The sequence below is a fragment of the Cynocephalus volans genome, chromosome 3 (assembly GCF_027409185.1).
Source record: "Cynocephalus volans isolate mCynVol1 chromosome 3, mCynVol1.pri, whole genome shotgun sequence".
In the NCBI taxonomy this organism is placed as follows: Eukaryota; Metazoa; Chordata; class Mammalia; order Dermoptera; family Cynocephalidae; genus Cynocephalus; species Cynocephalus volans.
Genome location: NC_084462.1, coordinates 170246669 through 170262914, shown reverse-complemented (window position 1 = coordinate 170262914; position 16246 = coordinate 170246669). Strand labels below are relative to the sequence as shown.

The following is a 16246-nucleotide window of genomic DNA, read 5'->3' as shown; positions in this document are numbered from 1 at the left end:
GGGCTTATGCTGAGGCTTGAGCTAGAATATTGGTGATGAGGCTAGGGAGTAAGAGAGCTGATGTCCACAGGGGGACATAAGTAGAACTTGGGTTGGAGGGTGAAGTTGTTGGTGGTAACAAAAATAGAGAAGGGATACTTTGGTTATTGTGAAGTGAGTTGGTGAAGTCCTAGCCCCTTAATAGCAGGGCTTGGGAAGATCAAGGAGCAGAGGGCCTGAGAGTTCAGGCGTTTCAAAGCTTGGAGTTGATGAGCCTCACCATGGAAAGTTATCTGTAGGCTCTTAACAAAATTCCTGTTTTCTGAATGAAATTGGCCGCTCTAATACTTTTAACCTGACAACAAATAGTTGTGTTGTGTTTGCATTTGCCTTAGTGGTGAGACTTAGACAGAGCCGTCATTGAACTGGGAGTTCTGGAGTCCTTGGCGCTGCTGCCGCTGCTGCCCTTGGACCATGCATGGGGTCATCCCCAGTCTGAGTGCGGTTGCTGCAGGGTCTCAGCCCAACACTTCGTTTTGTTTGGATGGGCACTCTGGCTTGAGCTGTGTCATTTTCTCCCTTTGTCTCCCACCGTAGACTACTGTTTTCCAAAGTGAAGTTGGAGTCACTCTGCCGCGGCCCGGATGAAGCGCTGCTCACTTGTAAGCACATGTTACAAATATGGAAATCCTGTTACAACCTAACCAACCCTAGGTAAGAGGCCAGCAGTGCCTGTTTTGTGTGATTTTTGCATGAGTCCCTGCCTACCAGTGCCACCTTTGATTGGCACTTAGCAGGCATTAACTCTGTCACTCCTGTGCCCCTCCAGGTCCTCACACGTGGCAGATAATAGCAATGGAACTTCACACTCCATTTTTCAGGGGCTTTTCTCCCAGTGGCTGATGAAGCCTTTAAATCATGGGTTTCTTTTACTTTTGCTGCCACTGCAACCCACCAGGTTCAATTCATAATTGATCTCTGATTTCTCTCTCTACCAGCCTTAATTCCTTTCATAAGTCTTATCATCTTTCTGGTAACTTACGCATAGACTAGTCAATCATGTATTCCAGATGGGGTCTTGCAGTAATATTTAAAAGACCTGCGTAGACAAAGATTGCATCCTACTAAGGTGAGGGGAAAGTGCTATTGGCATGATAAAGTATAATTTTCAAAATTAAAAATGGGGCTGGCTGGTTAGCTCAGTTGGTTAGAGCACAGTGTTATAACACCAAGGTCTAAGGGTTCAGATTTCCGTACTGGCCAGCCACCAAAAAAAATAAATACAAATAAAATTATGACTCGTACGAATATAAAATAAACACATGTCGATTTATTTACCTCATTAATTAATGAGGGAAACAGTAAAGTATTAAGACCCATTCAAAGAAGAATTTGAAAAACAGATAAGTATAGGCAGGAACGCTGAAATGAATTTGCACGTAGATGCAAAATAGTATCCCGTAAAGCCATGAAATATATTGTTTGGGGCTGTCTTTTCTACAGGGTAGAAATAAATTGTATCTCTACCTGACAAAATTCACTTGCCTTACTCTCCGGTTTTCTACAGGTTGGTTTCTGCCCCTATAGAGCTGTCAATTAGCCTAGGCAATAGGAAGTCAGTCAAAGGTGCTCACCCCTTTAGAGTCAGATACTTCAGGAAAGGTCAACTAGTCCACTCCCAGCATTTCACTGACAGCCACCCAGTAACCTATTTGCCCATTTCCACAGCTTGGATGATTTTTCCTGGTGAATATTTAGAGTACTAAGTGAAGGAAGTCATTTAGTGCAAAGGGACCTAATGATTCAAGTGAATTCATACAACTATTCATACACTCAGAATATTTTTCAGGTTCATAGCAAGGTGTATGCACAGTCCATATTATGCTCTTAAGAGTCGGGAGCCTAAAAATGTGTAACTCAAATCATGAGTACAGAGTGTGGTTTCTGGGGGCCATGGTCTGTAGACCTGCAGGGAGGAAAGGGAGGGATGGGTGTTAGGGAGGCAGCAGAACCCTTCCATGTGAGATTTTGTTTTACAAAAGTTTCTACAGTTAAAACAAAAAGTGTTCAAAATCAGGGCCCTGTTAAGGGGACCTGCCCCTGTGAACTGACATTAGACAGACCTATGACCTCAGGCCCTGTGGGCAGTGCAGCTGGAAGGGAAGGAGCTCAGCTTGGAAAGCCAGCCCACTGTCCTTCCCACGCCCTGCAGCGAGCCACGCGACCTCTTGCAAGATTTAGACAAGAGTCCCCTTCGTAACCACCACCTGTGGCAGGTCACTGTGCTGCCCCCTTGATCTTGGTGGAAGGTAATCATGAGACTGGCCTCTTTCCTTTCGTGGGTATGCTCTGAAAATAAAAATCATTCTAATTAAAAAAAAAAAAAATTCAACTTTTCTAAATCTTGTAAGCGAAAGGAGAAAATGCCATATTTATCTTCCCCCAAAGGCCCCCACTCCTGGCCTATCCATAGCAGCAGGATTCAGGGGAGAGTGTTTGCCACATGACCCAGCTAACAGGAGATACTGCCCAGGCTGGTTGCTTCAGTACTGGAGCACGTTGCTTTCCTGTACCCCCTTTAGAAATGAGAAAATAAATCCATCAGCTTGCAGGTTGCCAATTTTCCCTCAGTTCTCCACACCTCTCCCACCTCCCCACATTTCCTCCCACTTAGCAACCAAGAATATTGAATGTGAGGAGAAAAAAATAGCAGAATTGGAAAGCTTTTTAAAAATACTGAACCAACTGCCTGGGCTGTGTCCACACTTCCTCTGTTTCCTGAAGTGTCTTTCAGGGCCAGAGCAGGGAGGAACCCTGGCTCTGGGCAGAGCTGGGTGGTGCTTCGGGGGTGGGTGGACAGTGCCCACTAGTTGCTCAGAATTGCTCCCTCCAGCTACTCCCAAAACCTTGAGGGAGGGGTGGTGAATCGAGCAGCCCCTGATTAAGGAGCTTCCTGTTTGTTTTTTTTAACTTTATTTTCTCTAAGATATAAATAAACCTATCCCTTGCCATTGTGCAAATGTAGACATCCTACCCGGTCTGCTCGGGTAAGATGTGACCCTAGCAAGAGAATAAAGCACGAAGAAGGAAGGGCTGGGTCTTGACAGGGTCAGCACCTTCGCAGCTCTCCATTCGAGGGCACCAGTGGCTCCAACAGCCTACAGTCTACCCTCGGGTCATCCAGGAACAGAAACGCATGAACAGGCATGTGAGAAGCACCCCTTCTTAAAAATAAGATAAAATGAAAACCGAGCAGAAAGCATTTCAGCAGAAAGCAGTTAGTTTCCACCTGGAGTAGATAGACCCTTGCAGGCTTGCTGGCTCAAGGTACCCATGTTTCTGAGCATGCTCAGTTGTGGTGGGCCCTTTGCTCCACCTGCCCAGGCTTCCCAGTCTTCCACACCCCCTTCCAAATCCATCCTGAGGCTCAGCACAGCCCTCTAGGGCAGAGGAAGATGTGGGAGTAACAGGGAGTGAGTGGCCAAATTGAGAATAGACCCAGCTTCATGTTCGCCACAGCTCACTCCCTCTTTATTTTTGCTTGAGGGGAAAATCCCACTATGAGCTAGTTGCTGAACTGAGCCTTAGAAAGCTTGCAAATAGTGTTCCACCTGCATTGGAGAATGCATCTCTCTGTGAGCAAAATAGTGGGAGGCGTTCTCTTGAGTGTACGTTTGGTGAGGTGTTTGTCATTTCAAAAGCCTGGATTATATTTCCCTAGGCCTGCAGTTTTGCTTGCAGTTAGGATAGAAATATGTATCATGTTTTATCTTCTCTCTCTTAGTGGAGTATAAAGATCCCTCAGTTCTTGGCCACTCAAGACAGTGTGAATTCTGACCAGAATCTCACCAGAAGGTCCCAGCAGGTTTCCTGAACTGAATATCACAGCATTTCAGCTAGGGGTGGTAATAACCACATTTATTGAAACTTCTCCGTTCTAGGCCATTTATATGTTATCTTCAGTCCCTGCAGTAGCCTTGCAAGATCGCTACTGTTGTTTCCATTTTATAGAAAATAAAATTGAAGCTAAAGGAGGCTAAATAACTTGCCTAAGTTTTCCCAATTAAGTAAGTAGTAGAACTGTGATTCAAAACTAGGTCTAACATCAAAGCTCTCTCCATGACAGCATGCGCCTCTCTTGAGTTGACAACCAGTTTCTTTTTCTTTTTTATTGTTAACCACATCTTTCCCCCTCATGACACTGCAGCTTGAACCATCTCCTCATGTAGCCATGAGTTGACATCTCCAGGTGAATGGAAGAGAACTTTTTCTTCCCAAGTCCTATTTTAATCACTTACCAGCATTTAAAGTTTACACACACACACACACACACACACACACACATGCACGCACGCACGCACGCACGCACGCACGCACGCACGCACGCACGCACGCACACACACACACACGTTTTCCTTGCTTTAACCTCAGTTGGAAGTTGGAGACCCCATTTCATGCTAACAGTCACCAGCATTTGGGGGAGCTTTTCTTTTTTACATGCCCTCATTTCATCATTGAAGCAGCTCTATAAAATGGGCAAATGCCATGTTATGCTAATTTTATTGATGAGAAAATTGAGGCTCAGGGATCTTGGGAATTTGCCTGTTAGGCCTGGAGAAAAACAGGAGTTCCTCTGCCATCTGCCCCTGCTCTGGTTTCCTGTGCAGGCCCCTCTCTTAGATCCAATATTTACTGTGTGTCAGGCACTATTCCAGGAGCTGGGAAGAGGCAAAGGCGGGACAAGAACTCCAGGGTTCTGACTCCTAGCCCATCACCATCTCCTTGCTTGTTGTGTCTAACTTCTGTGTGGCTGTGAAAGATAGAGGATTTCCAGGAGAAGATTCCAATTTCCAGTATAACTTTAACCGTCATTACAAATAATTCTGAATGTTCAGTCCCAATGGGGAAGAGAAATTCCCTGGATGTGTATGTACATCTGCCTGTGTGGACATCTCCAGGTTATGTGCCATGGATTTGGGGGTCCTTCCAGCTTCCTATCCCTTAGCCCTCTGCTAGTGCCACTGACCAGGACTGCTTTTCTCTGCCTTTCTGCCATCCTCCTTTGGAGGTACCCCTGGCAGCCTAGGGGCCACTTAGAGGAGAGGTGACTGGGCTGTGAGCAGGGAATGGGTGGTCTGCGGAGCTGCCTGAGCAGGCAGCATGCCAGAGGGAGAGAGAAAGTCCACTTTCAAGCTTGCATGGGAGAGGCTGGATGGAGTGAGAATGAAGGAGACTCGAGGGTTGGCCAAGGCCTCCCTTTATCCTTTTCTCCTCATTCTGGGGGTCATAGCAAAGGCAAATCTGGTTGGTTAAGACTCTGCACCGTGTAAGTGAAGAACTAAAAATTGCTTGAAGCATCCTGCAAAATTCTCAATCAGTCACAAATACCTAATTATTTTTAGAGAGGAAACATTCAGTGTGGAAACAAAAGCATCTCCATTTTGTGTAGTTAATTGTTGTTTATACACTTTTCAAAAGGATCTGTGGAAGGCAAACTAAGGAATGTAGTAGAATGTAGTTTCTCAGCTCGTGGAAGGGAAATGGGTCCTGTGTTGTTCTCAGGGTGTGAGTTTCACAAATTAAGGTTATGGTTTTACTTGGGTTTCTAACATTTGGAGTAGGAGGGTCTTCACTCAGCTTCCCCATGCTTCCTGCAGCTGCACCAGAAGATTAGGAATAAGTTGCCTTTGGGAATTAGCCAGTTGTGTTAAACCCCAGGTATGTGCATTCATGACGACACCCGGCATGTGCCTAGGAGTTGTCACTCATCAGAATGCTCCGTCTACATGACCTCATTTCCTCTTACACAGTTAGGTACGGAAAGACAATACTTATCATCATTTAATCAGGGAAGTCACTGAGGCACAGGGAAAGTGGCTTTGCCCACAGTTACCTACTCATTAGTGACAGACGTGTGATGGGAACCCAGACCCACAGCTGGGTTCCAGGACCCTAGTTCCTGGGTCCTTCCCAAAACACCGCACGTGGCAGCCAAGCCTGCACTCTGAAATCTGGTGAGATAGGAAGCCTGGAGGATTATGGTTGAAACAAACCTCAGATTTGGTCCATTGAAAACCCAGGCAGATCCTTCCTGTGCAATGCCAACACCTCATTTTGGGTCCTGGAATCCCTAAGGTGATGACAAATATCACTATATTTTGAGATACATTTTTTGACCAACTCCTAAGGGGGAAGCCATTGCACTATTCAGATAATTTGTAATGTTTTATTACATTTGTAATATTCATGTTGAAATGCTGCATGAACAGACCGGTGCTAGAAATATTCAGTCGATATAGCAATTAATGAAAATTTACGTGTACTTTTATGTTGTCTTCTGCTCAGAGACATGTATTGTTTCTCAGTTGTGGAAATAATTGATAGAGCAGTTTCCAAAAAATGTGTATGGGAAGATGTAATAAGTATAGGCTGTCAAACAGTCTGTACTGAAGGAAGTTTCCTTCTCCTTCCTGTGTATTTCTCTAACTACATCACTGGATGCGGAAGTTGCAGCCTGTAAACCATATTAAGTTTTATACCAAATCTTGTTTGTACTGCTTTTAGCAGCAGCTGCATAGAGGAAGGAAATTGTGTCCTGTTATTGTAGAATTTGAACTTCTTAACAACCAAATCACTCCCAGAGCCCTAGATTGAAAAAAAAAGTGAAATTAAAGAAAAGCTTTAAAGATTCAAGTCTCAAGAGAGAGAAATGATTCTTTTGGGAGCTGCTTTGACAAAATATCATCACAGAGAAAAATAGCAATAGTTTTAACTCACAACCGTGTTAGGATAAAAAAAAAAGTCTGTATGAGTAAGGTCCCTTTACTGCTTCATTCCCAGTTAGGCCTATCATGGTCTTCCACGTGACATTGCCAGATGAATGGCGCCAAGCCTGTTTTGTAGGCACAAGCTGCGGGAGGGCTTCCCTAAAAGTGGGCAGTGCAGGAAGCTGGGTGGAGTGTTGGTCTGGAAGCTTGCACCAAAACCCTGCTGCATTCTCTCCAAGTCCCTATGGACCAGCCTTCTCCAGCTAGGGAAATGCTGGACAGGCCTGCAGCTCCAGCTCTGCTGGCCACCAGCTTCTTGTGTCATCTCACACCTTCTTTTTCTTACCTATTAAATAGGAATATTAACCACGTGATTTATCTCAAAGATTTGTTCTGGAGACCCAAACAAAGCCATGACTGTGATTACTCTCTGAAAAGTAGGGGCCAGGGGTCCTTGAATCTGGCAGCTGCATCTTAGGACCATCTGGGAAGCTTGACTGCCCCAGAAATACTGGTTTATTTGGTCTGGAGTGGGACCTAGGCAGTGTTTTTTAGAAATGCCTCGCATGTAGAGTATGGTTTCGGAAGACACCTCGGAGCATGGTGTGTTCTCAGCTCTATGAGTTCTAAGCTTCACAGCACAGAATGCCAATCAGTTTCTCCCTGTAAGACGGATGGAGAACCTGGCATGAAGTTTCTATTTTTTCTATTTTATAATGCACAAAAAAAGCTAAAATTAGCAAGGATCTGTGGGTGTGGTTGAAGCCGTTTGTGATATTGAATGTTGAAAGGAATTCCAACCCAGGACGAGCCAGGAAACAGGATGCCTCCTCAATATGTGGAAAGACACTGAAGAACCTCAAAAACAGCAAAGGTATTCATTGCATCTCAGCAGTTCGTGTTGGTTGATTGTTTCCTTCCCCCTTCCCACCTTTCCAATGACTGACATTTGTAGCTGTGTTTTGCAGTGATTCTGGACGTGGGAGCAGCCTCTTAGATAGAACCATTGCTGACAGACGACAGCTTAATACAATTACTTTGCCAGACTTCAGCGATCCTGAGACAGGTGAGAATGAAAAGCCAGAGGGGATGATGTGGTGTCAAGGAGCACGGGGCCTGGCCCTGAGTGATGTTGGCGAGGCTGCCAGGGACGAGGGCAGGAAGGATTCCTCACGCAAAGAGCTGAACACTCAGTCGAGATGCATTTCCTCCAGGATCTTTCCCAAGTGTTTGTTCACAGTGGGGGAAGTAATATTATTTGCCCAGCACAACTCTTTGAAATCCTTTTTTCCCCTTGCTCTTAGAGCTTAAAATTTGAACCTGAAATTAGGTGGTTTCCATCCCCCTTGGATTTCCACTCTGCTTTACTGCTTCTCCCTCTCTTGAGCTTTCAGACCTTGCTGAAATCAAGGTTTTGATTTCTGATCAGTTGCACATATAACACACATAAAGCCAGCAAAAAGACCCTGTAGGGTGGCAGGCGGGTTCTGAGCTTCTGATTCCACCGTCCCCGTGTCAAGGCCTGTAGCACTCACTACCTCTGAGCAAATACTCACAGTTCTTCATTTGTGTATTCCACATTTGCCTAAATACAGGGGGGTAAGAAAATGGAATTACCTCCATAATTTCCACAACTCCAAACAACTAGTTCCAACAGTAATACCGACTAGTTAGTGACAATTTGGGGGACTCAACAGACCCACAAAACATAATGATTCACTCTGCCTTGAGCTTCAAAGGTAGATCTAGAGCATCATTTGGAACTTGCTTCTTCTGCCTCTCCCCCTTCCGCAGGGGGCCATGTAAGGCTTAATTCCTATTTGGGTATGCCTGGCCTTTTATGGGCTGGCTTCATGATAGAAACCTCAGGGTCCTTTTTGTGGCCCTGTGCCACGTTTCAGCTGTGGACAGAGCCCATCCCCTGGAACACCTATCGCATGTGGGATGGGAGGGATCGGCCTCGGGAGCCAGGCATAGTGTTCTTCCCAAGCCGCCCACACAGCTGCCTGCAGACTGCATCTCTACGCAAGGCTCCCTTCTACCGGATTTAAAGTCAGCTTGAGAAGTCCGATCCAAGGGTCCTGGGGCTCCTAGGTCAAATGGTTGTTGGACATTGGAAGCGGCACAAATTGTAAATTAGTGCAGTTTAAGGTGGCTTGTAGCCACTGCTCAAAATACAGACTGACTTCAGAGAAACTCCCCCCCTGGAGTAGCCTGACCCCTGGATTGTCAGCTGTCATTGGTTGGCTCTGACTGCAAGCCAGGCAGAGCTGGAATAGCACAGCAGAGTCCTGTCTCATGGGCCCAGTCCCACTAGAGGGACCTGTCTGACCCCCATCATTTTAGGAACGGAAAGGTCAGGCTCTCAAGACCAGCCACTGCTAGGTGAGGCTCAGACACAAGGAGAGAAGGAGATGAAGCTCACTGTGGTCCCCCAGCAATTGTGGCTGACTCAAAACAGCTGCTGCAGCTGTCCAGGGCTGTCATCCCTCTTTGCCCCACCTCAGTATCCTGTGAAGATAGTCATACTAAATTCAGACACCCTTTCCTTCCAGCTGGCTTGGACCTTAATTTCCCTGAAGGTCCCAAGACTTCAGTGCTGCATCACATTGAAAACAGGTAGTGGCAGATAATAAATGAGGCCCTTGTTACTCATTCTCCCTTTTGCCCCTTAGGATATTTTCCTTAGAGCCCTCAGGAGTCTCTCTCTTCAGTATAGATCTCAGTGCCACGATGTCCAGGAGAGATGTGTCTATGTGGCACAGTCTAGAGGATCACTGCCCTCAGGTCGGGCCCAGCCCCTTCTTCCTCCTCCCGCTTTGCCTTAGTGGTATCGGTACATTCTCTCAGGAGAATCCCACTCACTCCTTGGAAGCCCGTGTTTGGAGTCTAGACTGCTGGTTTCTATGCCCTTCCCGAACAACGGGAAAGCACAACCTCCCAGACGCCGGCCAGTGACTGTTCTGTTGTTGTTATTGTGCTGTCCACAGGAATGCCTCCAAGACTCCATTCACCAGCCCTGCCCCCAGAGCTGTAAAATGTTGGTTTGCACACCATCAATTTAACTAAGAGACCAGGGAATCAGAAAAACGGAAGCCGTGTTAGGAGGCCTTCTCACTTGCAGACTATTCGAAGATGAGGGTAAAACATTCTGAAATGACAGTGCAAATCAAAGACACTTAAAAATTAGGAATGTGTGCCCAAAAGTGGAAACGATGCCTCCATCTTGATGAATAAAACACAATTTTATGTAGTTCGGCTTGTGGTACAATCACAGGAGGAGCAGCATGTTCTTATTCACATGCCTGTGTGGATGGCCTGCCTGTGAATGACCCACAGACTGTGTTTATTTCTCTCAGCTTGATTTCATTGTAAGAAGAAATATATTTACATAACTCAAGCCAAAATTCTAATTCAAAAAGTGCCACAGAGAAGTTTTGCTTCTATTTCTGCCCCTCCATCTTATCTTTCCCTAAAGGTAGCCATTTTTATTAGCTTTTTATTTATGCTTCCAGTGTTTTTTATGCAAATAAGCATACATATTATTTCCCGCTTACATAAACAATCACATGCTGTATATGCTGTTTAGCACCTGACATTTTCCACTCCACAGCATATCCTGAGATGCCTCTATATCCATTCATGAAGAATTTCCTTATTCTTTTTTACAGCCATGTAGTTTTCTATGACCCACATATCTTACATTCAGGATTCTTCTCTATCCAGCATGATCTCAGCCATTTTTCTTCCCTTTGCCATGGTTTTCAGTCCATGTGGTACTAAAGGAGGCCGGCTAATTTTGAACATCCACTGCAGTACTGCTCGTTTAGAAAAGCAACTGAGCTATAGAGAAAAAGAGAAATGGATCTTATCCAAATTCAGAATGATTCCAAATCAAATAGAAGTGACTGCAATCAGATATGACTGGGAGAACCCAGCCCTGGCAGGTGGCAGCATATTGACAGCACTGGTCCGTGCCATGCCCGATGCTTAACTGCTTTTCTAAATCCCCTTTAAAGGGCACAGGCATCCGACACGAGCAAAAGCCACAGTGCTGGCATCGGTAAGGTGCATGGCCAAAGTGATGGTGAACTTTCACTGTCGTGATCATGCCAGCTCTGGGGCCCAGGACCCAGAATCACCCACTGTGCAGAGAGACTCCCTTGGGAGGCTACAGGTCCTCTTGGATCAGTTTTGTTTTGTTTTTTCCCCAGAACTAAATTTATTTTCTGTTTATTTTTTTATTTCTATTATGGGGAATTTTCAAATATACCAGAGTAGAGATACTAATATAATGAATTCCCATTACCTACCACCAAGCTTCAACAATTAGTATTGTTTTACCTATTCCACGTGTCCCACATTTGGTTTTTGTAGAGTATTTCAAGGCAAATCCCAGACATCATATTTTGCCTGTTAACTTTTCAGTGTGTATGTCTAACAGATAAGAACTTCAAAAAAACATAACCATAATACCATTATTATACATCCTGGGTCATTACATAATGCAGGCTCAGTGTTCTTGACTTTGGAAGTGGTTTTCCACCTCTGAAACTGTCCATATGCAGATCTGTAGAATAACATGATGAGGACCCACGTCTATAAGCTTTGGACTTGCCAAGTCCACTATAGCTAATGAGTGGAATTTTGTTTTGTTTAATGGATGTGTCAAGCTGAAAAAGCCCCCCTTACCAAGCATGATTTTCTGATACCACCTCTGGCTTCTCTTCACCCCACTTCTATCATCTAACAGGTCCCAGCCAGCGAAAAAGAGGAATCAAATGGAATGACAGTCTTTAGTTTGAAGCTATGAGTCATTGTCTTTTCTTTGGAATAAACTGGTAGTTCCTTAAATAGAGGATGAAAAAATATTTTTCTTTTGCCTTCAAAACAGGATGTGGGGTAAGGGGATTTATCTCTAATCGTTGGTAGATATTACCAGATACCTGTGCAAAGCAAAACAATTCTTTTAACTTGAAAGTGTGATCCACTTTGTGTGGGAAAATTTCGGCTTTCAGCTGTGGTGGTCTCGCCATTGCCATGTGTGTCTCCAGCTATAAGACATGAAGGTGGCAGTACCAGTTTCCTGTTCAAAGTCCCAACCAGTGCACCCGACCATAGACCACCTTAGAAGGCTTAGCACTCCATTGTCACAATGCTGGGACTATGACATATCATTGCACCTTAGCACATTGCACCTCTGAAAACCATAGTTTTCAAATGAACTTTTATAAGTGCTTCTCATAAAAAAACAAATCTATGAAAAGTCAGGCTCTAACCCTTTCCAATTGAAAAGCAAATAGTTTCCTCTAGAATGTTCTGGATATTGTAGGTTAAAGCTGTGTTATTTTCCATGGATCACACTGCTGAATCTGTGCCCAGGTAAATCTGAGTTATTTTTATTCCATGGTGTTGTTGCAGAACAATTAAATAACCAGTGGAAAAACAAATTTGTTTTCTTCGAAAAGCACTTGTATTTTATTGTCAAGTAGAAGAATGATTGTGTGTTACATGACCTCATTTTCTTTGCAGCTTATGTGAGTATATGAAAAGCTAGTTTATTTTTTTCTTTGTGTTTCTAAAGGTTTTTTTTGCCTTTATTCTTTTTTTCTCTTTCACTTTTTCAGTGTCAGATTCCTCCTCCTCCTCCTCTTCTCTTTCAAGAACCGAGTCTCCTCTCCACCTGTTCGCATCCTCTCATCTTCATTCTCATCCCAAACCCGATACCTTTGTGTGGCCCCCTGCAGCTCATTCATTCAGTGACCCAGGTCCCCGCCGGGAACCCTCTCTCTGTAAACATGGTTTTTCCTTTCTTGTTAGACCTGCTTCATTTGCTTGTTCTATTTTCTGATAATCTTCCTAACTGATAAGCTGGATAGGAAACTCCATCAGACTTGTCAGAGAGAAAATCTTTCTAATTTGAAAATCCAAAGCTGAGGGCAGAAGGAAACCTGAGGTGGCAGACATTGGTGCCTGAGTTTCAGCCTCCTCTTTGAAAAGTAAAGGAAACCTGTCCTGAGCAGAGCAAATAGAAGTTTCTCTAGAATATTACTTCTAATTCGTGGATCCTTCTATGCTTTCCTGGAGTTGATATAAATGAATAAAAATTAATCAATTAAAACGCAAAATATGATATTTTGCAAGTAACAATTCTAAAAATGTCTGGTTTTCAATTTAGAAATCAATTTAACCAGTGTATAATAATCAGGGCCATATTCTAAAAATAAATGCCCTTTAAATATGTGGTTCTCAAACTTTACTGTGCATTAAAGTCACATGGAGAGCTTTTTAAAACTGCTGATCCCCTGGGCCCCACCCCAGAATTTATGGTTCAGTAGGCCTGCGGTGCGGCCCAGGCATCTGGGTTTATGAACCGCCCCCTGTGATCCTAATGCCAGTGGGTTGTGGGCCACATTTTGAGAAACAGTGCTGTAAATTGTTTTCCATTTGCAAGGAAGGAAAAGGTAGAGTTCGTGTTGTGAAACTGTGCAGGGAAATTGAACAGTATTTTAGTTTTATCTTGCTTTTAAATAATACAGAAATTTTGAAAGTCTGCTTTAGGGAGTTCCAGGACCTGTCAGTGAACCACCACCACAAAAAGATCCCTATGTTAAAATGAAACACTGGTTGTCAAAGTCTTTAAATGGGACATAAATATGGATCTCTCCAGGAGAGTCTGTTCTCATTTTCTTTCACTCATTTATTTATTGTTCACTTTACTGCTGGCACTGCAAGAAAATTTAATCTCTATATCCATGATTTATAAGGGCTCATCTTTGTTCCAAATGCTCAGTTATGTGCTGGACAGAAGCTCTTAAGGAGGACTGCTGCCAGAAAGAACTGCCCTCTCTAAGGCGCTCATCTTTAGGATGGCTGACCTGCTGTGTCAAACTCACACACGCACAAAGCCAGCGCAGAAATGAGGTTATCATTTAAAACAGACCATTCAAACCAAGAAACACTCTGACCTTCGTTATCTGAATATTAAATGTTCTGAACTTTGCTTTAATGGCAGTCCTATTTATATGAAATGAAAGATGAAGATAATGTTTATGAATTGCTTTTGTTGTTTTTAATGCACTTATAGACGTTCTCCCTTAATACAGTGCCTAGGAGCAATTGCCAATTTTGGTTTTTCCAGGAAAATTGTTTTTTACGTTGACTTTTGCTGGCTTTACTGTCTTAAACTAGGATCTTACTGTTCTAGAGTAATGTCACATGTTCCCACTGCCCCGCACCCTGCCCGCCTCCCTCCGCACCCTACCAGTTGCATCCTATGGAGCCCCGGGTTCCTTTATAGCTTTGAAGATCAAAGCCCTGGTTCTTCCAGTGAGGCACTTTATATCAGATATATTAGTAAACCATCAGGGTGACGAGCACCCACTGGGCATTCTGCTGAATGTAGTATGTCCAAAGCAGTGCTCAGTTGTTCATTCTTTGTAAGGCTGTGTAAGTCATCTTCCCATCCTCAGGGAGTGCCTAGCCAGTAGCCAGGTGTGTTAACTGAGACTGAAGGTCCCTGGAATCTTACCTCTCCCCCTCCCCCGTAGATACAGCATAGAGTTAGAGAGGGGGAAAACATACTGATAAATGTGGATTTTCTTGATTGAAATCGTAGTAACTATGGATCAACTCTTTCCATTAGGACAAGCAGATAGCCAAGGCCTGAAGCTTTATGAATTTCTCTCTCCAGCCCTTTGACTTCATAGGAATGAAAACTAGCCCAACCCGTACAAACTGTTGGAATCATGATTAGGGTTAATGTGTGGAAAGGCCTGAAACTTGCTCGTTTGATTATTTTTCCCTTCCCTTTGGAATTTCCTGCTCTGGAAACAAAACACTCTACATGAATTGGTCAGCTTTCATGTGCTGGGTGAACATTTAAATGGAGAGGGGAATGCCCAGTTGGCCTTTCTTTGCTTTAAAAAAAAAGCCATTGTTAGTGGAAAAATGTGTGTCACTCTTGAATTGAAATCTGATTCCAGACAGCCAGACTTACAGTTGGAAGTTTATTAGAACTCTATTGCTTTTTGAGCCTTAGTTTTAACTTTTCAAATGTTTTGTTTCTTGGTTTTAATTTTCGGTTTGATTTGTTGTTCCAAGGCAACTCTCCAGAAGTATACTTTCATGGTTTTCCCTCCCTTTTTTCAGTTAGTAAGTAGTTTACCGATCTATTAACCTTTCTTAGGGTCCCAGAATCACACCTCCCTCCACCATGGAATGTATGCTGTGGTTGTTGAGTGTTGGGCATGCTGAGATGATTGGACAGTAAGCTGCTGCCTGCTTGCCCACCCCACCACCTGGGGCCCGTCTCTCCTGAGATTCTGATTCATTCAGCCACAGCTTGGGTTTACATACTGACGAGGCAGTACTGGTCTGAGGACTACAAAAAGAAGGCATTGCAGGAAAAATGCCCACGTAAGGGCATGCAGTGGGTAGGTGGGAAGTTCCACCAGCCTCCCTAGGGCAGGTTGCCTGTAAATTTTAGGTAGAGGGAATCAGTTGAATCTTGTAATTCTTTTCCAGTGCAACCATTATTGTTGCATAGAAAAGCAATTCTAATCATTTGTTTTCTTAAAGTGAGTTAAACAGACGTCATAAAACTTAAAACTACGTCTACCAAAATTTAAAGCAGACTAAGCAATTCCTTGGATGTAGAATCAGTGCTTTAGGTGGTGTTCTTTTATGTCATTAGCGAATTATCTGGTTTTCCACAGGATGTTTCTTAGACCACTGATTGTCTCTGGCCAAAAACTTTTGGGAAATAGTCCATCTCCTGCCTAGAGAGTCACAGTTCACATTAGCACATTAAAAGTTCTGAGAAGTCCTAAGTTTAAAATATTTAAAGATTTTCTTGCCCTTGTTTTACCCAATGTTCAAGCTAATTTCATCATTTTTTTCCCCACCCTGTGAAATCAGTATTCCATGGATTGCATTTTGGGAAATGCTAATGTTGTATTTGGTGATGCAATGCATTTGAATGATCTGAGCCTTTAACTTATGGCAGATAACACCCCCTCCCGCCCCAGGAGTTGATTTCCACCACTGAAATCCAGCTCAGCCTACATGTGACTTTATTTCTGGCTTAAACACAATCCGTAATAGAAAAGAGGTATGTCTTGGTATTGTCATCACATTAGGGTGCTTTCATAAAAAAGATTTCACTTACATGTTCCTTTTAATATCATGCTCCTCATGTGCATTAAAGAGACTTGATTTTCAGAAATCGGGCTACATTGAAATCTTCAAGCAGCTGTTACTGTTTAAAGTGAGGCTTGGTTTATTTATACAAGGGACTTAAATATTTTCCTTAGAAATAGCTCCACCTCTCTCAAAGACCAGGAAACCTGAGTTCAAGGGCCAGTTCTGCAAAGGAACTCATGCAACTTAATTTCCCTGGATCTTGGTTTCTCATCTGTAAAAATGTAAATTTAATAGTTTTTCATGCCTTTACGATTTGGTAGTAATTGACCCTGGTTTTAAGGCACCAGACAGGGGCC

General features: G+C 43.6%; 1 protein-coding gene across 7 annotated transcripts in view; it reads left to right on the top strand.

The window, feature by feature from the left end:
* TTC7B (tetratricopeptide repeat domain 7B) overlaps positions 1-16246 on the top strand; it is a 267108-nt gene that overhangs the window by 196093 nt on the left and 54769 nt on the right. For 6 of the 7 annotated variants that reach the window (XM_063088953.1, XM_063088950.1, XM_063088948.1 and 3 more), the window contains 4 exons: positions 577-693; positions 7715-7812; positions 12374-12538; positions 14850-14900. In XM_063088953.1, the coding sequence (XP_062945023.1) occupies positions 577-693; positions 7715-7812; positions 12374-12538; positions 14850-14900 (431 nt within the window). The remainder of the gene's footprint in view (positions 1-576; positions 694-7714; positions 7813-12373; positions 12539-14849; positions 14901-16246) is intronic. The other variant, XM_063088949.1, reaches the window with a different exon arrangement.